This window comes from Eschscholzia californica, unplaced genomic scaffold, assembly GCF_041429995.1.
Source record: "Eschscholzia californica isolate CP2 unplaced genomic scaffold, dmEscCali1.0.p SCAF_1, whole genome shotgun sequence".
NCBI lineage: Eukaryota > Viridiplantae > Streptophyta > Magnoliopsida > Ranunculales > Papaveraceae > Eschscholzia > Eschscholzia californica.
This window is the reverse complement of record NW_028238198.1, coordinates 64,357,997-64,382,156: the sequence shown is the minus strand read 5'-3', so window position 1 is coordinate 64,382,156 and position 24,160 is coordinate 64,357,997. Positions and strand designations below refer to the sequence as shown.

At 35.1% G+C, this 24,160-nt stretch overlaps 3 protein-coding genes, 1 long non-coding RNA gene and 1 other non-coding gene across 7 annotated transcripts; 3 read left to right on the top strand and 2 right to left on the bottom strand.

Moving 5' to 3' along the window:
- The first annotated feature begins 2,987 nt into the window (after positions 1–2,987).
- On the top strand, positions 2,988–7,360 carry LOC147568220 (uncharacterized). Its single transcript, XM_086654644.1, has 8 exons — positions 2,988–3,499; positions 4,327–4,812; positions 5,119–5,293; positions 5,568–5,865; positions 6,024–6,096; positions 6,174–6,264; positions 6,679–6,758; positions 6,868–7,360. Exons 1-8 carry the CDS (start codon positions 3,419–3,421, stop codon positions 7,129–7,131), a joined length of 1,548 nt encoding a protein of 515 aa, XP_086510770.1. The 5' UTR covers positions 2,988–3,418; the 3' UTR covers positions 7,132–7,360.
- A 7-nt stretch (positions 7,361–7,367) lies between these two features.
- Positions 7,368–7,440, bottom strand: TRNAR-CCU (transfer RNA arginine (anticodon CCU)). The gene has a single exon. It is a non-coding gene; the product is annotated as a tRNA-Arg (tRNA).
- Positions 7,441–8,848: 1,408 nt separating this feature from the next.
- Positions 8,849–12,943, top strand: LOC147568218 (ruvB-like protein 1). Its single transcript, XM_086654645.1, has 12 exons — positions 8,849–9,441; positions 9,894–10,082; positions 10,184–10,315; positions 10,424–10,573; positions 10,772–10,927; positions 11,231–11,365; positions 11,481–11,546; positions 11,637–11,743; positions 12,039–12,138; positions 12,216–12,307; positions 12,433–12,502; positions 12,621–12,943. Exons 1-12 carry the CDS (start codon positions 9,361–9,363, stop codon positions 12,708–12,710), a joined length of 1,368 nt encoding a protein of 455 aa, XP_086510771.1. The 5' UTR covers positions 8,849–9,360; the 3' UTR covers positions 12,711–12,943.
- A 90-nt stretch (positions 12,944–13,033) lies between these two features.
- On the bottom strand, positions 13,034–15,606 carry LOC147568217 (V-type proton ATPase subunit G1-like). Of its 3 annotated transcripts, none has more exons than XM_086654646.1 (4): positions 15,473–15,606; positions 13,941–14,039; positions 13,732–13,832; positions 13,034–13,470 (listed from the first exon to the last, which is right to left on the bottom strand). In XM_086654646.1, the coding sequence occupies exons 2-4, from the start codon at positions 14,023–14,025 to the stop codon at positions 13,327–13,329; spliced, it is 330 nt and encodes a 109-aa protein (XP_086510772.1). In that variant the 5' UTR covers positions 14,026–14,039; positions 15,473–15,606; the 3' UTR covers positions 13,034–13,326. The 3 variants fall into 3 exon arrangements, with proteins under 3 accessions (XP_086510772.1, XP_086510773.1, XP_086510774.1); XM_086654647.1 differs by having other exon boundaries at positions 13,941–14,030; XM_086654648.1 differs by having other exon boundaries at positions 13,941–14,511; positions 14,915–15,576.
- Positions 15,607–18,573: 2,967 nt separating this feature from the next.
- Positions 18,574–23,245, top strand: LOC147568216 (uncharacterized). Its single transcript, XR_015238146.1, has 5 exons — positions 18,574–21,579; positions 21,669–21,728; positions 21,809–21,878; positions 22,866–22,946; positions 23,061–23,245. It is a non-coding gene; the product is annotated as an uncharacterized LOC147568216 (long non-coding RNA).
- The last annotated feature ends 915 nt before the right edge of the window (positions 23,246–24,160 follow it).

Sequence of the window (24,160 nt, the reverse complement as noted above, 5' to 3'; positions counted from 1 at the left end):
AGTTCTTTTGAGTGTTGGATTGGAGATGAATTTTGAATTGAGTATGTCAATAGTGTAATCTATGAAAGAGAAACTCAACTCATACTTGACACATTGAATTAATTGAGTTTTTGTTGAGTGTTGCATTAGAGATGCTCTTAGAGCTAGAGACGTCGAATATTTCAACTCCACCAATTAGCTAACCTCACCTAGTTGCATTAGTAATGGTCAAAAAGAAGATTTGAATTTGCCAAAGCGATTGACATCCAATGAAATGACATGAATTTTAAATAAATGATAACCTAACCTAATCCAAATCTAGTGGATTAATATTTTTAATCTGTGGAGAGAAAGAGATAGAGAGAGGGAGAGGGGGAAGGAGAAGAACAATGACCCTCTTTTAACCTAAGGTATTCTTTTTCATAATATCAAAATGTTTGTGCCTTATCTAATTCGCCATTCCATCTAATTTGTTTGAACGACACTACTAATTTTGGACAAGTTATGTATACAAGAAATAAATCTTAATTAAGAGTCTTTTTATCTTGAATAAACTTGAATTAACTAATTATTTGTTTGGATAAGCAAGACAAATCAGATTCAGATCAATCGGACTTGAACAAATTATATATAGACACTTTTAATTAGTTTTCAAGATAATGAAGATTGGTTAAATAATCAATAGTTTAGATAATGGTTTAACAAAAGGTTGACATAAATCGGTCTGGCTTTGTCACACTTTTGGATAGATGCAAAGCAAAAAATTCCATTATTGCATAAAATTCCTTAATCCTCCAACTAAGAAAGACAACTTTAGCCTTTAAAGGTTATGTTTTTATAATTAAACAACCATAGCCACCAAATTTATCTTTAGAATATTTGACTTCACTTCAACCACTAATCCCTTTTTTTTAAATAAAGATGATACTACTTGCATAAAGCAAGATTAAAAGATGTGTTTAGTGTTTGATTGGCTTGTTTAAAAACCATTATTTTTTTTAAGGTAACTAGGTAAGTACATCTAAGGAATATGTAAATGTAAAATCAGACTACATCATATATTCAACTTTGGAACATCACTTCCAATATCAATCCTTCCCAATCAAACCCTACCCTCAATCATATATTACAATTTGATTATTCGATTAATATATACATAACATAAAATAAATTTTACTAAATGTTTTTATATTATCTTAAAGAATGTTAAAAAAAGATGCTATTTTATAGTATTTCAAAAACGACATGATTCAAGGCGACCATAAAATAACTCCCGTAGTCCCTTTCACATTATTATTTCTATTTTATTAATTGAAAACACATAGAAAATTAAATGTTTCATTAGATAAGGATTTAGGATTAGAAAGAATTAGGATTAGAGATACTTAGCACTAAGAAAAGGTTTGAACTACAATTAGAGTGCCCACATCTTTGAGAATTGAGTGCTGCTAATATCCTCTACCCTACCAGGGATTTGATCATGAGTTTGTTTCTGTTCACATCATTTTAATGTTTGGCCTTGTCACCATCCATTTCCACCTTGCTCCTACTTAACATAATTAGGCGGCATAATCTATACCAAACCTGACAATATAGTCAACCACATTAGAGGGTGACCATATTGTTGTGTTTATTTTCATTATACATAGAGTCAACTATCAAATGAGTTTATATCACCGTTTTCTTCTTTCACGATAATCCATTGTAAAGTAACAACTTCAGATGACATATAAGATTCAAGTAAATTAAAATTTGATATAGAATCAGAATAACAACGAGAATATAAAAAAATATTTAGTAATATCTAGGGTAGGCAATTTTAATTTTATTGATGAAAAATAAATTGTTAGTCAATGATCCTTTCTACATCATGAGTTTTTTCATTTGAGTAGTACTTGAAGAAGGACTACTTATAAAGTCAAGTGAAATTAGGAGTTATTATCTAACTGCCTAACACAAAACATGAATGTGCCTAAAATGATAAAAAAAAAAGTCAATAAATTCCATTACTAGCTTTTAACTTCAAAGAGAAGATATCTCATTAAAAAAAAGGGTTATTTCCCTAATGGCCCCCTACTTTGTGATCAGCTTCCCGCCTGACCCCCTACTTTACAAGAAATACCCATATGGCCCCCTTCCGTTATAACACCGTTACTCTCTCTCCTCCATCTCTTTTCTCTCTCTGCCATGTCACGCCACCTCATCACCTTCTCCGGCAGAGGTCGCCGACCGGCGACCTTCAAACTAAAAAAAAAAATTCTTTTCTCTTCTTCTTCTTCCTCTCTCTCTCCTATTTTCTCTCTCTTCTTCTTCTTCTTCCTCTCTCTCTCTCTCTCATCTTCTTCCTCTCTCTCTCTTCCCCTTTCTCCTCTCTCTCTCTCTCTCTCTCTCTCTACACACTCCGGCGAAGGGAAAACCCTTCGCCGGAGTGTGTAGAGAGAGGGAGAGAGAGGAGAAAGGGGAAGAGAGAGAGAGAGGAAGAAGATGAGAGAGGAAGAAGATGAGAGAGAGAGGAAGAAGAAGAAGAGAGAGAAAATAGGAGAGAGAGAAGAAGAAGAGAAAAGAAATTTTTTTTTTTTTTTTTTTTAGTTTGAAGGTCGCCGGCCGGAAATTTGGCCGGCCGGCGACTTCTGCCGGAGAAGGTGATGAGGTGGCGTAACAGATGATGTGGCGTGACATGGCAGAGAGAGAAAAAGAGATGGAGGAGAGAGAGTAACGGTGTTATAACGGAAGGGGGCCATATGGGTATTTCTTGTAAAGTAGGGGGCCAGGCGGAAAACTGGTCACAAAGTAGGGGGCCATTAGGGAAATAACCCAAAAAAAAAAAAACTTCAAGAGAAGATGATTGATTGACACTCTAACGTGGGTGTACAAAACCCTACTCAAGTTACAATGTGGGTGATGAAAGTGTCGGTCATTTTCATAGAAGTAGGTGGAGAGAGAGAATATGGCGCCAAGCAAGGAAGAGGTAAATATTGATGTCGCAGGCTGTCTTCAAAGCCATCTATGACCCACGTCAGGTTTTGAATATTCCCGCTCTAAGTGGAACCTTACGCGCTACTGCTAGACTGCGGCATATTGTATTGATGTCGCAGCACGAGTCGATAATACAGTAGTGTTAAGTGAGCCCACTCCTATTAGACACCATTTTTTTTTTTCTTTTGCCATAATTGTGAAGAAGAAGATGAAGAAGCAATAACTACTATTCCCACCCCACTCTCTCTCTCTCTCTCTCCTCATCGATTGTCTCACCAAAAGATAACTTCACTTACACACCCAATTTCTCTCTCTCTCTAGGACTGGTTGTTGTTGTTGTCAGATATTTCAATTCTGTTTTATGGGCTTTTCATGAAAGTGAAGTTAATTGTTATTGAATTCTCAAGTTATTCGGTTTGGGAGAGTTTTTAGGGTTTGGGTTTTGTAGAACTTGTGATGAAAAATGGTAAATCAAGAGGAATCAATCTCTGAAGTTCGTGATGAAAGTACAAGAATCGGAGCAGTTGTTCTTCCTAACCAGAAGGTAGTTTGTCTTTATTCTTTTCAAACCCTAGTTTATTACTATTTTGTATGTTTTCCTCTTTCATTTCTGTATTCCTGATTTCTAGGGTTTTACTTTTTTTTTTTCTAATTTCATGTTTCTCTGTATGAAGTGTTTTTGGATTTCTGTACTAATTTTATGAAGGATTTGTATCTTAGGGAGTGAGATTCTGTTTTGGATGTTTACTAAATTTGATCTTAGAAAACTACAAGGATGTATTTGGATTTTTGGGATTCATTCTTGTTCATGGGGAATTCTTTTTTACCATATTAGGAGAAACCCTTAATTGTGTATCTCTGGTTTTGATCATTGTTTACTGATTCTGTCTAGAATTCGGCTAGTTTCAGTATATAACTGGAAGCCTTTCTTTAAAGTTTGATCAAAATTCAGTTGTGCACTAGTTTTCATTTCGAAATCCACGATACTATTTCAGATACTTCAATATGACTAACAACTAATACTAAACGATGAATTTCGAGGAAAATGCTTGTTTTAGGTAAATATCATGGCATTCAAACTTTACTGTTGATCAGTATTTTTGTAGTTTGAAGATCGGGAACTTATAACGTGACAAGTACTCCATAAATTTTGTTCAACTTGTATATGATTGAGATTTTCGGATACAACTTTGTTATGTTGCCTTTCCATCTTTGAACAATGGTCAATCTGTTTTCAGTTTTCTGGTCCTTTTTCCTTCGAAACAGGAGTGAACTCTTACTTTCCTTCTAGCATTAAGATTCAGAGTTGTTTTATATCATGATGTTTTGCTTTTTCGGTGGTGGAAATGATCTCACATAGGAGTTTTGTAGGATGAGAGTTCAACTGGAATAGTTGAAGAAAACTCTTCGGGTCAGCACTGGAGACGACCAAATTTGTTCCTCGAGATTCCTTCGAGAACTTTAGAAGACGCCTCTGATGATTGTGTGAGAATAAACATGCCCCCAACACCTGCAAGTTCAACTCCTTCAAGAACAAAGTTACCTCCGACACCCAGTCCAAAAATTAACGCATCCCCTTATTCTTCGTCCAGAGGTAAATCATTAAAGAGTCTCCTACCAAAATTAAGCTTCAAGAATCGGAATTCAAGTTCGGAAATCGAGAAAGCATCTATGCTAGCTATAGGAGCTCCACTGTCAGGTCGACAAGAAAAGGTTTCTCTCTCGGGGTCACTGTCTCTTACAAAGATATTTACACCAAGAATAAAGAGGACGTCGTCTTTACCTGTTACTCCTATTGCACATTCAAACCCGAATTCTACCCATGGAGGGAGCTTGGTCGATCCGTCAGGTTCAACTGTGAGTAAGAACAGCTTATCTATTTTTTTGGTAGAGCACAAGGATATACAACAATTTCCGGCACATGGATTTGAGGCCCGTAGAACTATCTCCACACTGACAGTCTTTCACCTACTTTAAGTTTTTCTTTTCTTTCCAAATAAATCCTTAAAATTTCTTGAAGCACCGAGAAATCAAAAGTTCCTTAAAACGTTCTATCTTGTCGCTTCACTTTCATAGAATCTAGACTTGATTGACCTAGTCCTGAAAAGATATGTATTGGCCTTAATTTTGTTCAATGCTCTTACAATATGTTTTTTGGTGCAGAAAAATGTAATCCAGCATCACATTACTCGTTCTCTTTCAGTTCCTGCGAAGGAAAGAAGCATCAGGCGAATGGATTCTCTAGGAGTTGTATTTCGTGTCATTCCCTCAACCCCACGACCACGAGCAACAGAAGCAAGTGGAACTACGTCAAATATCTCTACAGCAGAAAATGCAGGTATCCTGCTAATTGTGTTTATGACAACTTATAAAGTCATATTTTAGTCGACTTATTTTCTTTAAACAATAAGATTCGAACCTTGCTCTATGGAATGGAGAGATACACATGTTACCACCGAAGTCATATAAGATAATATACTACTCACAAAGAAGTCTTTAATGTTTTTGCTCATCTACCTCAGATTCTTGAATGGCCCTGCTATATCTCTCTTCCTAATGACCGGATTTCCCCGCAACCTAGACCTATTTCTTATTCTAGTTTCATGTTTCAGATAATAATGGTGCTGATGGTGAAGATATAGCTGAGGAAGAAGCTGTTTGTAGAATATGCTTTGTTGAGCTTGCTGAAGGTGGTGATACTCTCAAGATGGAATGTAGTTGCAAGGGAGAACTTGCACTTGCCCATCAAGAATGTGCTGTGAAATGGTTCAGCATTAAAGGTAATAAGACTTGTGATATATGTAAGCAGGAAGTTCAGAATCTCCCTGTCACTCTTCTCCGAGTTCAAAGTGTTCACATATCTAATACGTATTCGAACCGAGGTCAACGAACTGCTGCTCGTGGATACAGGTAATTAGATTATGAAATATTGTTTCAAGAGATCTAGATAATATTTTTTAGAGAACTCTTATCTAGTTTCGGTACGAGATCTGCTTATTTGATTATCAATCACCTGATAGAAACCCCACAAAATTCTTATCTGAACATTCTTATACAAATCTAATCAGGGTTTGGCAAGACGTGCCTATTCTTGTCATTGTCAGCATGCTAGCCTACTTCTGTTTTCTCGAACAGCTTCTGGTAAGACTATAATCTATTTCCTAAGCTCTCTCCGATTACAAAAGTTGCTAGTTGTCAGGTTTCCAATATTTTGGCAGGTCTCTGAAATGGGCACTAGTGCAATTGCCATATCACTGCCGTTTTCTTGCATTTTGGGTCTTCTTGCATCTATGACTTCATCAACTATGGGTAACTCACTAACTCTGTTTTAGGCCCTTAAGTATCATTTAATATTGTTGTTTGTTTTTCGTTTTCTCGAAAGAATAGTCGGGTTGTTTCTAAATCACACGAAAAACCATTTTCCTTCATCAAAAAAAACTCATCCCCAATATTTCTTGGCTCGACATAATCAACCTCGATTGGGAACATAGTTTCCATTTTTAGGGCATGCTTTTGAATGTTGAAGACGATTTGGTAGACCTTTTGGCATACACCATCTATCAGGAAATCAGGAAGAGACTCATTGATGTCCTTTTAATAGCAAACTACCACCACATTTCAGTATCGTAATCAAACGAAACGAAAAAATGTATGTAACATTTGGACTTTATCTTGACCACTTTAACTAAACTAACTATATTTCGTACATTTGTGAAAATGCAGTTGCAAAAAAGTTTGTCTGGGTTTACGCATCGTTTCAATTCATACTAGTCGTCTTATTCGCTCATATTTTCTATTCAGTGGTAAGTAAACGATTATATTTCCATTACTGAAGCCAACCCAAGTATCTCAAATTTTGCCTAATATGGTGTCTGATTTTCTCTATTTCTTTCTTGTATATGTCATTAACAGCTTCACGTGCAATCTATTTTATCGATCCTACTTTCCACGTTTACTGGGTTTGGTCTGGCAATGAGTGGTAGTTCCATCTTGGTCGAATCCATAAGGTGGAGAAGAAGGTGGCGTGCTTGGTCGGATAATCGCCGAAGCTCTCAAGGAACAACAACAGAACCAAATCAACCAAGAACAGATGAAAATTCATCACAAAGAAATCAAACCGATCCCCATGAAACTGAAACTGCAAATCCCGTTACGGTTACTACACAGGGAAGCTGAGATGGGTAACCCGTAAAATCTCTCTAGTTGATTTTAACATTGTTAGTTTTTGGCACAGTGAAAGTAGGTGGTCGTTAAAACTGTATAGACATTGATTGTTGTATGATATTTGATGTCACGATAAGTTGTTTATGTAACTTTTTTTTTATTGGAACGTGGTTGCTTTTTATATGATAGATGTAATAATAACATGGTTGATTCAAATATCAAAAATTGTAAAAATAGAAAAGGTAAAGCGCGCCAGGTAGGGGTCGAACCTACGACTTTCTGCTTAGGAAACAGACGCTCTATCCACTGAGCTACAGGCGCTCGGTGATATCTTAGGACTACTTGCTAATTTTCAAGTAAAACATTCTTATGTTATAGTATTTTGTCCCTTGAGATATGATGATTTATTTAAATACAACTCATTTCGAGACATTTGTAGTGTTTTTTTTTTAGCAAAATGAGAACTATACAAATCGAAGGTGAATCCAATTAAGAAGAATATGTGCACGTCATAAACAAACAAATTGTGAAGGTAGACTCGAGGCGGAGGTATTAGTGCGCTGAGAAAGTTCAATCGACAACCATTTGGAGAGGTATACTCGAGATGAGAAACTTCGTGAAAGAAGGGGCGTGTTATTCTATTGGAGAGGGAAATAGTACTCGTACGTTGGAAGACCCGTGGGTACTTAATATAGAGGTTTTAGACCGAGTAAGAAAGAAGTTGATATGGAGAGTCCAAATGTGTTCTTGGTAAAAGACCTTATAGATATACATGGACAGTGGAAGAAGAGGGTTATAGATGATTTATTTGATGAAGTGTTGGCGAGAGCAATTGTTGAAATACCGTTATCTAGAAGTAATAACACCGATAGATTGATTTGGGTACATACTTTAAAGGAGAGTTCACTACAAAATCATTATATACTTAACTTATAAAAGAGAAACCATCTTCTTCAAGAAGAGTGGAACTCTTTAATGGCCCAAGTTGGAATGTTGTATGGAAGAAATTCACATTAGCTCCAAGAGTTAAACTCTTTCTATGGAGGGTGCTAAATGAGGCTCTCCCTACTAAGTCAAGAGCTCTTAAATATAATATAAAAGTTTTAAAACTTTGTAGTATTTGCAAGAAAGAAGTAGAAGATAGTGATCATCTGTTCCGAATGTGTAAGAAGGCAAGAGAAATTTGGTTGTGTTACCCTTTAAACCTAAGAGTTGAAGGTGAAGAAAGTTTCAAACAATTGTTATGTCGTTGGCTAGGAAGAAATGAGGAAGAAGAAGGAGTAATTGAACTTTAGATTTATGTGATGTGGTTTATGTGGAAAGTTAGAAATGTTTGTGTTTTCGAAGGTATATTATTCGACGGGTATAAAATTATTAAAGCGGCTCAAGATATGCAAACTGAATTCTCGAATGGAAACACCAATATGGAACATCATATGAATCAGTTGGTGGTGAAAGAAGTGGATTGTTAGAAGCCGCCTCCAAGAGGTTTATTGAAAATCAATTTCGATGGGAGTGTATTGCAATAATATAGCGGGAGCATCTGCAGTGTGTAGAAATGAAGAGGGGAAATTTGTAATGGTTTTATCAAGTAGAACAAATGCATCGTCGGTAATAGAGGCCGAGGCTATTGCAGCTCGATTGGCGGTTCAACTACCGCTTATATGGTTGTCTATTATAGGGGGATGCAATGACTATTATAAAGGCTTGTTCGAAGGAGAAAGACAACATCCCTTGAAGAATCAGACCACTTATAATGGAGATTACAGAAGAAGCTTTGAAACTACACTTCTTTTTTTGTAATCGCGAAGCTAATATTGTAGCTCATACTCTTGCTAAAAGTGCTTATAATAGCGATCTAAATCAGACTACGAAAATCTATCAGATTCTGAGTTATTATAAGTCAGTTGGAGATAGATTTGTCCAGCATGAATTCAATCTCTAATAACTAATAAAATTGAGGTATTGACCTCCTTTCACCAAATTTTTTTTGTTGAAAGTGGTAGTGTTGTTGAGAAGTGAAAAAATGAAGGGGAGATAGAATTATGTGGTAAGAAATAAAGAAATTGATTTTTAGATCAAAATAATTTGTATATGTGGGATGGATGTCCATAGCCTTCTCCTGGAACGCTGCCACGGGATGTTTGTCGCTGTTGAATAGAATAAAGTTGGAGAAGAAACTAGAGAGAAGAGAGAACCATCGTAAGACTATAGAGAGAGAGCGGGAGAGAACAGAGAGAGATGAAGATCGAAGAAGTTCAATCGACGACTAAGAAGCAGAGAATAGCTACTCATACGCACATCAAAGGCCTCGGTCTTGAGGTATTATTCTCTCTCTCTCTCCCTCTCTTCATTTTTCTCTATAGTTAAACAATAGTTGGTAACTCAAGCACTGAACTTTGACTACTAGTCTTTAGGGTTTTGTGGTTCTTGCTTCTTTTCAACATTCAAGCTTGCCTTCTTATATTTTCTCTCTAAAATGCTAGTAGTTTATTTAGAGTTTTAGTTTTCTCTGTGGAAAATCGCCTGATTTCCTTCATCACCTCAACTAATTCATTAAACTTGAAAAAAAAAACTAGGGTTTAGGTGTCCACTTTCCTTGGCTACTGCTATTGTTGAGAGAGAATTGTTTCTTTTGATACTGAGAAGATTTAAGCCACTTGAACCAGCACTGATTTCTAAAAATATAAATAAATTATATTTAATGGTTTGATATGGGTGATTATTTGCTAAACGTGATGATGATTCTGTTGTTTGACATTTAATGGTTTCAGCCCACTGGGAGAGCCGTTCCTATGGCAGCTGGATTTGTCGGTCAGATCAGTGCTAGAGAAGCAGGAGGTCTTGTTGTCGATATGATTCGGCAGAAGAAAATGGCTGGCCGTGCTCTTTTGCTTGCCGGACCTCCTGGTACCGGCAAGACTGCATTAGCTCTTGGAATATCTCAGGAGCTTGGGAGCAAGGTACTTTTTCTAGACCTTCTCTTATATGTTGGCATGTTGGTGTTTTATGTGGCTATGCTTGTATTGATTCTAAAAAAATGTTATACATTTCGAAATTGCAGGTTCCATTCTGCCCAATGGTTGGATCAGAAGTATATTCGTCTGAAGTAAAGAAAACGGAGGTTCTAATGGAAAATTTTCGGAGAGCTATTGGTCTACGTATAAAGGAAAAAAAGGAGATTTACGAAGGAGAGGTAAGATAATGAATTTTCTGCGTATATTTGGAGCTCTGGGATTTCTTTTTAGTAATATTGTCAAATAAAATAAGCACGAGTTCTAAAACATCCATATCCATGGTTTAGGTTACTGAACTTTCACCAGAAGAAACTGAGAGTATAACAGGTGGGTACGCCAAAAGTATCAGCCATGTAGTTATTGGTTTAAAAACTGTCAGAGGAACCAAGCAGCTGAAGCTCGACCCAACTATTTATGATGCTTTGCTCAAGGAAAAGGTGAGATACCTAATTCTTTTTTGTTCTACTCATTTATATTTTCTTAATGAAGCATTTTGAGTGACTCATTTATTAAGCTTTGAAGTGGGAAATTCTTTTGGATAATTATCTTTCAGTTTTATCAACAACCAATGAGACTTGGAGTCCTTGTATTTTCTTTTTGGCACGATTTTCCAATTCAATCCTTGCTATTATCAGGTTGCTGTTGGAGATGTAATCTACATAGAGGCCAATAGTGGTGCAGTTAAAAGGGTCGGCAGAAGTGATGCATTTGCAACAGAGTTTGACCTCGAGGCAGAAGAGTATGTTCCACTTCCTAAAGGAGAGGTTCACAAGAAGAAGGAAATAGTTCAGGTAATTTTTCCATGAACCCTAGTGTATATAATTTTCCTTGTCAATTATGAAAGTACACGTGTCATTAGCGTTGTAAGATATCAAATATTTATGGTAAGCAATGACATGACTGTTTCTTTCACAAGACCTTGAATGAGTTGATTCAATGTGCTTCAAAAGATACTATCATTGACCATTCCTTATTATTCATTTAATTTTTATAGTATTATTAAGAGGTGATTTGTTTCACATTGTTTTTTTGTTGCAAATTTATTTCACATTGTTGATATTTATTTTGTTGCATCTTCTAATAAATAATACCAGGATGTGACGCTGCATGATCTTGATGCGGCAAATGCTCAACCACAAGGCGGACAGGATATACTATCTCTAATGGGGCAGATGATGAAACCCAGAAAAACTGAGATCACTGATAAGCTTCGCCAAGAAATAAACAAGGTTTTCCTCCATTATGCAGATTATGACTTATTCTTGTTCTTCTTACCTTCTTGGATTTAGCAATTCCCGTACGTGGATTTGTCTGTCGTTGAACTGAAAAGTAATGCGCCGACAGGTTGTTAACCGCTATATCGATGAAGGAGTGGCAGAGCTTGTCCCAGGAGTTCTTTTTATTGACGAGGTACTTTCCTACTTTACAAGCTTCTTATGAAGTGCTTTTCTCTACATGCTGGATATGGTTTTGCTCTGGTTTAACAATCTCAACTTCTAGGTCCACATGCTGGATATGGAGTGCTTTTCTTACATGAACCGTGCTTTAGAGAGCTCATTGGCCCCAATCGTAATTTTTGCTACAAATAGAGGAATATGTAATGTAAGGTATGGTATTCCTATCTCTTCAATCAAATATTCAGAATCATAGCCTTGGGCGCCTCCACTGTCTTGACATTGAGATACTTAATGTTCATGCGGCACAGGTTTAGGAGAAAAACCTAGGTATCTCAATATCTAATTGCTTTTATTTTATCATTTGAGTTAACCATATATATCTTTAAGTTTCAAAAACTACTGCTTTAGCTTCTTCCACATTGCTCGGTCGTATCTTCTTTGCAATGTTATGAGTTGCTTTTAAACAAAAACAAGCAATCTGAACTTTATGATGACTTACTTGCAGGGGAACTGATATTAGTAGTCCTCATGGCATACCAGTTGATTTACTCGACCGTCTTGTTATTATTCGCACAGAAACATATGGTCCTGCAGACATGATACAGGTTTGTCATCTGTCTTAGAAGTAACCTGCAAAAAAAGTCATTTCCTCATGTTCCTGTTTTCTGTTTCACTTGGCCAGATACTAGCGATTCGTGCACAGGTTGAAGAGCTGGTTGTCGATGAAGAAAGTCTAGCTTATCTTGGGGAGATAGGGCAACAGGCATCATTGAGGTATATTAAGAGATTTTTTTTATGTGAACATGGACCAATTCCATCTCTTTGTACATCTGACAATCAAATTTTCTTTTTCTGTAACTGGTACAATTCATTAAATTTCCTCTCCTTTCTCATTTCAGGCACGCAGTTCAACTTTTATCACCTGCCAGTGTCGTGGCTAGAATGAATGGTCGTGACAGCATTTGCAAGGTAAACCCGCAACTCCCCCAACTTATTTGTTGTTTAAAACAAATACGAAACACTCAGACTTGTTGTTCCTCATTTGCTGACTCCTATATGTTTTCATTTCTTCCTGCACAATTCAAAGGCGGATCTAGAAGAAGTTTGTTCTTTGTATTTGGATGCAAAATCTTCAGCAAAGCTTCTTCAGGAGCAACAAGAACGATACATTTCCTGATTGACACATATCCTGATTGACCTCCCAGAGATAACTGAAAGACCTCTGGCATGTCTAGGATTTCAATGAAGTTGACATTTTCTATAGGAAAGTTTAAGGAAAATGGCTGAAGAGATTGCTTATTGTTTAAACAAGATAGATAACGTTTGTAATTGTTTCTGGTAGAAGAAATGGAAAGTTGTAATGACTTCGTTTTGTTATACAAGGAAGAGAGTTTATATGATTTCATAAAAGACTGTCACTTTATCCATCATTATTTGTTTATCAACTTTTTTAAACTAGGGTAATCATGATACACTTATGAATTGCACCACTAAATCAAATAACATACAATCCAATCACATTTTATTGTTAATAATAAGTTTCTAACACAAATAACGTACTAAATGCATACTCTGAATGCATCTACAAATTAATCTCACGGAAGAAGAATCAAAAGCAGATGGAGATAGAGCCCGTGTCATTTATTTGCTCAAGAACAATACTTGAATCACCAAGATACAAAATTACAAACAATACAAATCGTACATATGATAAACCAGTGGAAAGGAGCAACTTTCCTTATGAAGCTCGTGTTCTGGTAACTCCATTTTTGACAGCTCTCATCTCCAAGAGATTAGTTCTTCACCGTAGTAACATGCCTTATGAGCATATTAATTACATCATCGGAAATCCTTGTAGTCTCTGCTTTGAGGTTTTGGATCTTAGCTTCAGTCTCATGTTCAAGACGCTTCACGTTAGCACCCGAGTCCCCGCTACTCTGTTTCACAAGAGACAAGATATTTGTTCAATCCAACATACAGAAAGTGAAGTCAAAATTGTAAAAGAAATATCGATTTCATATAAGGAGCCTCAGTTACATTTTATGTTGAAAAAGATCCACGGTGGAAACTGGAAACACGAACTAAGACAAAGATAATCATGGCTATGTCCGAATTTGATATTGAACATTATGATCAAGGTTTAATGGGTCTAAATGTATATTAGTCAGATATAATGGTTTAAATGAGATAATATTTACCGCAGTTAGTTTTTTCTGGAAGTCAGCTTCAACTTGGGAGCGATATTCAGCAATCTCCTTTTCGGCCTCTTCTTTGGCCTGTTTCAGTCTGGCCTGTTTTGCTGGAGGCAGGAATTACAAACATGGGCGTTTAGTAAATGAAAGTTGGTATTATGGTACATGAGTATTACCTATGAAAGTGCTACAAAGAAGAGTCCAGAGTTGTTTACCATTTCGAGCAGCATTGACAATGTGCTGAGCTTCTTGTTCCGCTGATAGCAAGAGCTGAATTCCACCACCACGGTTTGATTCCATACTTTCTACAGATGCTACAAAATTTCAGATATTAAGTCTAATGGATAATAATAGTATTACGAATATCCTGAGTTAACCAAGTGATTTAGATTTTAGGAGTTACTTGGGCTTCTAAGTTATATTACCTTAATGAAGCCTCACATAGACACAAACGCGGGCACACACAATAGCTTGAAAAAGGGGTTTCCGCCTCAAAGAACAAATGGCTTACATTTGATTTTAAAGAGAAAAGATACAACATTTATATAGATAGAAAACACTACATAGATTCTACTTAGTTACAACAATATTGAGTGTTTCATACGCAAGAAATATCTATGTACTTAATGGCACATCTACTCCAAATCCTAGAAGAGTTAGATATTTGTCTTCATTTTAGAATAAAAATATTACAAATGTATCTGACAACTTCATTCCATACAATTGTATCCCAAGTTGTCGGGGACTTCAAATGCATATTTCTCAGCCGAATAGCTTGACACGCATCTACCGATTTTTAAACCATTATTATATATATATATACATATGTCATAAATAGATTAAAAGTCTAGGGAGATAAGAATGTGACTTTTTAGCTGCAACTAGAACTACAAAGAGAAGCGTGACCAGGAATTTTTAATCTTTAGATTCATTATCTGTTAAAAAGATAGAACCACAACAAGGTGATGACTAGCTCAAAATAAACTATAACAAGGTTAATCTGCCATAGAATTAAAGATGCAACTTAGCAGCTTCAACGGTTCTATCTTTCGACGTTAAATGCAAAAATTGGTAGTCCAAAGAACAAAGAAACGAACCTCTCAAGTAACGACTGACTTAATATTCGGGAAGTTGGACTAAGTAACACTGAATATAACTTCTAATAGAACTCAGTTTGAAGTACAATAACATAATGTAAGCTAAACTAGTCAAATAACTTTCAGACAAGTTCTTAAATTCACAACCATACTGTTAGAGCACTTGATTCAATATAATAGATCATAAATAACCTAAAATTGTCATTTCTCATCAACAAGGCACAAATATTGGGGGGAAAAGGTCAAAGCCCTTCAAATCTCAAGATTAAACAAGAAAGGTAGAGTAAATCAGCGAGAAATCAAGCAAGAATGCTAAAAAAAAATTGGATGAAACTAAAAAAGAAGAATCTCCCTAGACTACTTATTAGATTGTTGAACTAAACTACTTATTGTCATAAATTGAACTATACTACTTATAAGTGAAAACAACTGAAAGGAAGATGAAAAGAAGAACGTCCAGTTTACTTGATCATCAAACATAACGAACTAGATTATTATTTTACACAAGAAAAACCTTATAGATCAGAGACTTATGGTACTGATTACTGAATTCTAGTGAGAGAAAGTAGATACAACAGCGAAAGAGAGAGAGAGGGAGAAAAAAGAACTGAAGAAGATGAGGTGAAAAATCTAGAAGAGCGAATTCGTACCTTCAGACGCGGCGTAGATCGAGATTCAACAAAAAATTGGGAAATGAGAGAATGTCTCCCTCTCTTTCTCGGTCTCTCTCTCTGGGTTAGAAATCCACAAATGTGAAATAACAAAAATAACCCTACTATCTATTATCTATTGGCCACCGCTTGGGGGAAAGCTAAATAGTTTCCGGGGTGTGAAGTTTTGGGTGGAAACAAAAAAAAGTTAGATTTTTTTATTTCCCCCAAACAACCAAATCCTTTTCAGCTTCTTCTTCCTTTCTCCGACGACATTATCTATTGCCGGCGACTTTTCTCCGGCGACATTAAAGGGGTGTTTGGTTTAACTTTTTTTTGTTTTCCACCGTCTTCCCCGGAAACTTTAATGCTTAACCCAAAACAGTGGCCTTATCTATTATACAAAACTGAAGGAAAAACACTAACTGGGACAGACATCCTTATTTAATTATTACTAGGTATAGCCCGTGCCTCCGACACGGTGAAAGTCCTAATTATATAGTGCGATCATATACATATATATGTATATTTTTTTTGTTAAGCATTATTTACTATCTTTCCTAGCTTAAGTTCGACAATTTTTTTTGTTTAAAGTGAACGAACATATGAGAATCATATAATATAGAGATGTATAAATTGATTATCGTTTAATATGAAGATGTATAGTTTGAGGATTGAGAGCAAATGTGTTTGAGGATTGAGAGCAAATGTGTGGAGATATTTTTAAAGACGACAAATCGTAGAAAAAATGTGTGATATGGAATAAAGCATTCAATTTTTTGCTCCGGGCATGTTTCTTAAGAGTAAGACAGACAATATATGCTCAGTAATTAGGAAAAATTGAACCCAAATAATTTTATTAAAAAATTTTTATCATAAATTGAAATTGATAGTAAATAATTTTATTACAAAGAAGACAACATATATGAGCTAAATTTTGTCAGTTCTTGTTATTTATCTATTTTATCATAGATAATGTATAATGTTAAAGCAACATTCCATCTGATTTACGGAAATTCCCTCATAAACACAGGTATGATATTTTCTTTTCTCTTTCAGCATGAACATTTTACCTGTTTGAGTGAAAGAAGCTGAAGAAAAGAAAATGTATAACCAGAACTATAACAGGTTGTAGTCAAGATTAAAAATTTTACTCATATTACTGAAGTGTGAAAGAAGAAGAAGAAAAGAGAAAGTATAGCTAAAATTAAGACAGACTGCAATCACGATTGAAATTTGTATTAATATTATTAGTGCATAACTCGAATTTAAGTTAGAAGCAATAAGCAATAGTTGTTCATTCTTGACTATTGGAATTTAGGAATATCTTATATGTGCCCAAATATCTGTTGGTCTAGATCGACATTCACATCATAATTTGTGTACGATTCATCTAATATAACATTTCTATAAGATTCATAAACAACATATAATAAACAATTAAGGAAGAAATGTAATGGTACCATAATAACATTGTGTTCCCGTCCCTGTAAATATTACAGCGATTTAGAGAGTTTCACAATCTTAATTTCAATATTAGGCTAAATTGAGTTGTTGAACCGACGGTTTGCTTCTAGAGTGCTACGAATCCACTCTATATATACTGACTTATAAAAAATCTTGAATAATGGAGGAGGAAGCACTTGCGTTAACTAACAACCGAATGAACTAAGTTGATGTGCTTTAGTTGAGAATGAATCAGGTTTTTATGGAGGAATTAGAGTAGCCTAAAGTCCAAAACCAATATATTGATGAACATTAAATTTTAAGGAGAGTTAATGAAAAAATTTGGGGGTAGAAAGAGAGGATGAAATTTGAATGATACAATGAATGAGGGAGATTAACTCAAAAGGATGATGAACAATCATGGAGTATTTGATATCAGGGCTCATACTAATTAAAAGAAAATGATGAATAATCATGGAGTTGTCGATCTAGTTGACAATTTTTCTATCTTTTGTCTTAGTCCTAGTCACAACCAAGTTGTATTGTAATATAGAGAATATTTGATATCAGGCTCCTACTAATTAAAAGAAAACTTAATTAGTTTTGAACGAACAAACACTTCTTTTTAGAAAGTAACTTCAAACATTAATTTTGTTTGTGCACAAAATGAAATTTCCCATTTTGTGATATGCTTCAACAAAAAAAAAAATTCTTCATACCATTTTGTAACTTATTTGTTGTTGGAGTAGAGGAGGTTTAAAAAAACCATTAAAATTTTGTGAGAGTACTAATGGGGGTTTATGGAGGAAGAATTGTTGGTTGGAATTCCATTGTGTGGAATGAGTTAAGGAATGTGATTAGTTGGGAGGGTTATAAACTTTCATTACATCTAAGCAATTATGGAGAGTTAAAATACAAAGTAAAGTTTGAGGGTTAAATACATAGTATGTCTTCAAATCTAGTTGGCAGATTTTCTTATTTTCTTGTCATAATCACAACCAAGTTGTTTTGTCATATAGATGTATATTATCTAGAAATCCTTCGTTATTATAATAAAGTCCTTTTCAATAGCAACGATCCAGATCCAATCATCCCCAATAGATCATAGAAATTATCCTTAATTAATCCTTCCTCATTAATTTTCTTTTTTTTTGTTGAAACTCTTTCCTCATTAATCAAATAAGGATCGCCATAAGGCAACAATATATTCTCTATTCATACTTTTTTAAAATTTCTAAAGGTGACCCGTGTAATTGCTTTTGGCGCCCCAATTGCAAATTAATGTGTCTTTCAATTTTGTCTTTAGATTAGGCGCTAACAGTAGTATGGGGCTCCAATAACTACACATTGGTTTTTCACTCTTCTTTAGGTCAGACGACTCAACTCTTTCTCTCGGGAAAAACTCTTTCTTTCTTCATCAGTTACCAATTTAATGAATAATTGCACCATATTTTGTCGGATGTAATTGTCTGATGTTGAACACAATTGAAACATCTCATCCCATTATGAACCGTTCAGTAATTTTAGAGAGTATGAATATCAAGTGTTTGGAGTCAAGAGTTTGTTCTTAAATTCCAATAAGAGGTTGTCAAGCGTGACCTCCAAAATTTTGATAGGAGAAGAAATCTTGATCGATTCCGAAAAGTTGATTTCTCAAAAACATGCGATGCAAACCACATCCTCTCTTGGTATGTCAAACTCCCTAGCATCCATTGGCGATTTTTCCCTCTTTCCTTTCTACTGTAACCCTAGTTTCTTCCACCTCAATCCATCCAACAATAACTTACAGTGAACACAAATCTTCATAGTTGCACCTTAAATCCTTACCTTTTGGTAGAATCCAGCAAATCCATCCCCCACTCCAATTATTGTTCATAATAAAAAAAAACCTAAACCATAGATCTAGGTTTTCATCATATTGTTCATAATAAAATAACCCATAAATAATAGATCTAGGTTCTCATCATATTTCAGTAAGTAATCCTATTAAGATGGGGTAAATATCTAATCTAATGGTTCAACAATCTCCCACATGCTAAGGAACTCACCTTGGAATAAAATCGTAGCAAGCATCTACCATGGGAAGGAGTGCTAAGGCATGCAACGGATCTGGGCAAGCCAGATAAGTACCTTAACCCTAAATTTTCCTTTATATACTTGTTAACTTCATATCTCTTTCTCTACTACATCCTTAAGGTTGCTGATCATATCCTCTTGGACATGAGCAATCAACTAGTTACTCCTTAGTTTCTAGTAATTATTACTTGCATGACTTAATCTTATTGTCTTCTAGTTGTTATTTCTTTGCTTTCTTTTCTGTGTTCTAATCATGTCATCTTTCTCTCTCCCATTTAATCTTCTATGTTCTATCGAGTTTCATTTTCCATCTTTAAAATTTAGTCATTCAGGTCTTTAATAAAAAAAAAGAAAAAAAAGAGAAAAAATGTTGTCTCGGGTCTTTGTTACTTGTTTATCTGGTGTAGTTGCTGGGGAGTTTAATTTTATATCTCTAGAGGAGTATTGTTCCTTTCAGTTGATTGCTAGTGTTTCTTTGTTGTTAGTTTTACTTCAGTTCAGGGTTCCTTTTTGTGAGTGCAGTGAACAGTCGAGCTATACAATATAGATATCCTCATTTAGTTAGAGTATTAGCTTTTGAATTCGCCTAGTTTTATTCACTTTGAGACTGTAGTTTATTGATGTTTAGCGTGGCATAGGTTTGCTATAGATGTCATGCTAATGTTTGTAATATCGTTGTTTTTCTTGTGCATATCACGCTTCTTAATTAATGTTAATATGATCGTTTTTTCTTGCTCTTTCTCTAATCTGTTCTTGTATTGGTGATTATCTTCCATTATATATTGTTAGTGTCTATATCAGTTCTTATATCTTTTTCGTGGTAGAAGATATTTCCTTTCGAAGCTATGAAGCCCTCATTATTAATGATAACTTTGTCGGATCTAATTAGTTCTTTGTTCTCTTCATCTTTACAACATAAATTTAAAAATTAGACATTATTCATAGATTTCTTAATTATTATCTTCCTCACTACTTATAACTATCTTTTCAACTCGGAATGAGTAAATGCATGGAGGACAAGAAGTCTCACTTCTATGAATAAGCTGGCATTGAAACTTCGAGCTCATATTTTCCCATCACTCCCTGCACAAATGGAGCTCCAGATTTTTTAGTGTTATTCGCTAGTTCTGTATAACATCTAAAGGTAGAGGTAAATAACTTATTTTAGGTATACATTGAATGGTCGAATTTCTAACGGGGAGTGATCAATTGGATTCATCTTTTGGTGCTTTTCATCTTCAAAATAGATAACATTTCAATTCGTGCATCCTTGGTGAATTTTTTAGTACACAACCTAAGATCGGGGAAGGAGAGATTACGGGTCTATCACGTGTGTTAGTGAAGGTCCAAATATGCAAACACATGGCATGTGTCGATTACAAGAAAATTTTCATCTTTAGAGTTAACTTCCATTAAGGCAATCAGATGCAAAATAATAAGATATCTTCCATTCGAAGGGAAATGAATTATCAATGTTAATGTTCTGTATCACATTAGTTTTACTTTTGTTAGTTGCTCTATTTAGTGTTGTCACATAAACTTCAACTAAACTATTTCAATTGTCATGTAACGAGGTGATTTAACAATTTGAATAACTAAAATTTCTCCTTGCAATCTATTTCTTTCATCAAATTACAACTTGATTTTATTTGTTTTAGTCTTTGTCGACACTTTCCAAGATTTCACGCCGTCACATAAATTTTGCATGTGCAACTGTACTGCACTGCAAAATATATATATAAATATATATATATATATATATATTCAATATTTAATTTTGTTGTTACATGATACACGAACTTACCCCTTTTGTTTCTTATTTGATATCAAACACATTCTCCATTTTGTTTGTCTATTCTCCATTAGAGTAAGACAATAATAAGATAAAAAATCTCATATGCGAAAAATATTTACCGCAAAATATGCAACTACGTAAAATGCTCAACAAAATTGGTCTGTGCCTTGGGCACAGTTAAGTAGCTATTCAGGATATAAGTCTGGTCGTCCATTATTTGGGTGGATTTTGCATCTGACGGATGATAATATCTCAAAACTTATCCCTTTTAAATGTTTGGGTTATTAGATACTTTATTGTAGGCTAAATTAGTCATTTAACCCATCATTCCTATTCTTCTCCCACGATCTTTCCATCCGACTTATGCTTCTTTTTTTCTTTATTTATTTACTTATTTATTTTTATTTTTTCCGTTTAAGCAAAATTGTGTCATGATGTGTACTTGCTCCATTTAACAACTATAGTTACATGAAAAAACATCTCCATTTAACATCTCCTTCAGTGTTCCATGTTTTCTTTTTCATGAGAGGTTTTCATCCATGTGCATCCTGTCATAGAACAACTTTACAATTAAGTTATTTGATTCTGATTTTGATGGTTTTTTGAATTGTAGGGAGGTTATTTCATAGTCTTTTGAAGTTCCGTGGTCTTCTTCTCCATCGAACTTACAACGACTTAATGTTCTCTGCACTTTTGCTCAACAGACTTTGTTTTCATGGTGTTCTCTAAAAAAGAACAGTAGAAACCTAAGCTTCTGAAGCAAAATGGCTGGGTAAATTTTCTTTTAAGAGTTCCTGAATTAGAAAGTTAACTGCACTTTAAAACAAAATAGGATATTTGTGTTATTTGATGGTTTTTTGTTGGTATTTTGAATTATAGGGAGGTATTTTTTGTGGTTTACTTCTCCATGTTCCTTCCACTTCGATATTTGGATTTAGAGTAAGCAATTCTTCTTCTCCTGTTAACATTTATTCGTCTTCTTCTCCTGTTAACTTTAATTCTTCTACTCCTCCTAATAGGTTTTTTGGAAGTTTGCTCAAGAACTGTTTGGTGAAATGTTTCATTATCGTCTTTGGTTGTAAAAGCAAGGTAATGGTTTATCTTTCTCATTTTTTTTCACCTGTTTGTCTCTGGCTAGGCGTTTCACATGCTAAATCTCTGAAATTGTTGAGAAACGTTAGGAATTCGAAATTTTAAAACCCCAAAATATAAAGGACTTGAACCACAAGACCGTCCAAAACCAAGACCAGAAATCCAGCTAAGAATACAGGAAGTAATCAAAATGGAAGCTTTAGGGACTCTGACCCGGATGGATTTCAAGCGGCGATTTGGGTACGTCAATATTATCTCTATTTTCTAATCACAAACAAAGAAACATTAGAAGAACCCATTATTTGATAGTCGTCGCGAATGACTAAGTTGTGAATGTTATTGTCATAATTATTTAGTAGTCGTCGGGAATGGCTATGTTGTGAAGTTATGTTATTGTCACAATGAAGTTGGTAGTTATTGACAAACTGTACCAATTGTGGTCAATTTCCCCTTGATATGCTACGTAACTTTTAAACATAATTTTTTGGGCTTTAGGTCCGGATACGGAATGAATATACGTTGTTTTGGTAAAGGCACAACTTATTCGTGACTCGAAGAAGGGCATTGAGATTTCTAAATCTGAAGTACAAAAGGATCCTCTAAATCACACTACGGTTATTTGATTTCTTTGCCTATATTACATCTCAAATGGCTTAAACAATGAATAATACGAAAATAATTTATCAATTGTGCACAAAAACAATTTTCAGTCCCACAATAAACAATGAAAATGAAGACCTACTTCTACTGTTTAGACATGGATCACTTTTATTAGTGGTTAGTTCAAATCTGCTTAAAGAGCTCTCCTTTCATGTTTGTAAGGTTTAATGGTGAAATATTTTGTACCTATTATATACTCCAAAATTGGTTAGAATAACTACTACCATAGACTGTATAGTTATTTTAGTCGACCAGGCTTACTTAATGAAAATTGGTTACTGTATCATGTTTACTATATCAAATTAACTATATTTAATATTTTAGGTGTAATAAAATCTTAAGTGAATGGCTTTCAATCCTGAACAACTGAGTCCACCAACAGAAAGAAATGAAACACGTGCAAATGTAAGTATAAACATCACTCTCTCTCTCTCTCTCTCTCTCTCGCAGTCTCTCACTCACTCCAGCTATTAATATTTCAACTATTAGTTTAACTGATTCAATTTTGATCGTTGCCAGCTCTCCCATTTATCTGTTTGTACTACGTCTGGTCAAGTTCCCCAAGGAATTAGATGATTTACACGAGAAGAGAAAGGAAAAAGAAAAGCTACAGATTCTGATATAAGCGTTAACTATAATAGATTTAATTTAATTTGTTTAAGATTTCACAGTACATAGGATGTGAATTGATTTACATTCAAACATTTTAGTAGGATATTCCGTTATCACCGCACACATTAGCCCAACGAAGACGATGTGAAAGATTTATCTTACAAAGCAGAAACCATTCATCCTTGACAATTCGTGAAACAAGCGAAAGATCTGTAATAACTTTCCAAGCTCATATCAACAACGTAATATTTGGAGAGGTGTTGACCTAAAATTGACAATACATGTATCAATTTGTAATTTTGAATTGAGTTAATTCCTATATGGCCCCCTACTTTGTGACCAGCTTCCTTTTTGGCCCCCTTTTTTTCGTAAATTCAATTATAGCCCCCTATTTTCAAGTAAATGTCTTAATTGTCCTTCCTATTCATAATTTTTCAAAATAAAATTAAATACATTCCACCTCATTTCCACCTCACCTCAATCTCAACCTCACATCTCTCTCCACCTCACCTCTCTCTCTCCACCTTTCTTTCTCTCTCTCTCCACTTTTCTTTCTCTCTCTCTCTCTCAAAAGATTCCGGCGAAGGGGTTACCCTTCGCCGGAATCTGTTGAACCAGACCTTTAGGTCTGGTTCAACAGATCTGAAACTCTGTTCGAGCAGACCCTTCGAAGGTCTGCTCGGAACAGACCTTCAGATCTGAAGGTCTGGTTCAACAGATTCCGGCGAAGGGTAACCCCTTCGCCGGAATCTTTTGAGAGAAAGAAAGATGAGAGTTTTTTTTTTTTTTTTAAGGTCGCCGGCCGGAAAATTTTCCGGCCGGCCGGCGAACTTAATCGGAGAAGACAGAGTGAGGTGGAGAGAGAGAGAGGGAGGTTAGGTGGAGAGAGGGGTGAGATGGAGAGAGATAGAGAGAGAGAGGGAGGTTAGGTGGAGAGAGGGGTGAGATGGAGAGAGATAGAGAGAGAGGTGAGGTGGAGAGAGAGAGATATGAGGTGGAGAGAGAGA

What these genes read in the sequence shown, in the direction of transcription:
- LOC147568220 (XM_086654644.1), top strand. Translation starts at nt 3,419, where the DNA reads ATGGTAAATCAAGAGGAATCAATCTCTGAAGTTCGTGATGAAAGTACA. An exon ending in ACTGCTGCTCGTGGATACAG is followed by an intron (nt 5,866 to 6,023) that starts GTAATTAGATTA and finishes AAATCTAATCAG; the next exon opens with GGTTTGGCAAGACGTGCCTA. An exon ending in TATGACTTCATCAACTATGG is followed by an intron (nt 6,265 to 6,678) that starts GTAACTCACTAA and finishes GTGAAAATGCAG; the next exon opens with TTGCAAAAAAGTTTGTCTGG.
- LOC147568218 (XM_086654645.1), top strand. Translation starts at nt 9,361, where the DNA reads ATGAAGATCGAAGAAGTTCAATCGACGACTAAGAAGCAGAGAATAGCT. An exon ending in AGAGGAATATGTAATGTAAG is followed by an intron (nt 11,744 to 12,038) that starts GTATGGTATTCC and finishes ACTTACTTGCAG; the next exon opens with GGGAACTGATATTAGTAGTC. An exon ending in GGGCAACAGGCATCATTGAG is followed by an intron (nt 12,308 to 12,432) that starts GTATATTAAGAG and finishes TTCTCATTTCAG; the next exon opens with GCACGCAGTTCAACTTTTAT.
- LOC147568217 (XM_086654646.1), bottom strand. Translation starts at nt 14,025, where the DNA reads ATGGAATCAAACCGTGGTGGTGGAATTCAGCTCTTGCTATCAGCGGAA. An exon ending in TGTCAATGCTGCTCGAAATG is followed by an intron (nt 13,833 to 13,940) that starts GTAAACAACTCT and finishes TCCTGCCTCCAG; the next exon opens with CAAAACAGGCCAGACTGAAA. An exon ending in TCCAGAAAAAACTAACTGCG is followed by an intron (nt 13,471 to 13,731) that starts GTAAATATTATC and finishes CTTGTGAAACAG; the next exon opens with AGTAGCGGGGACTCGGGTGC.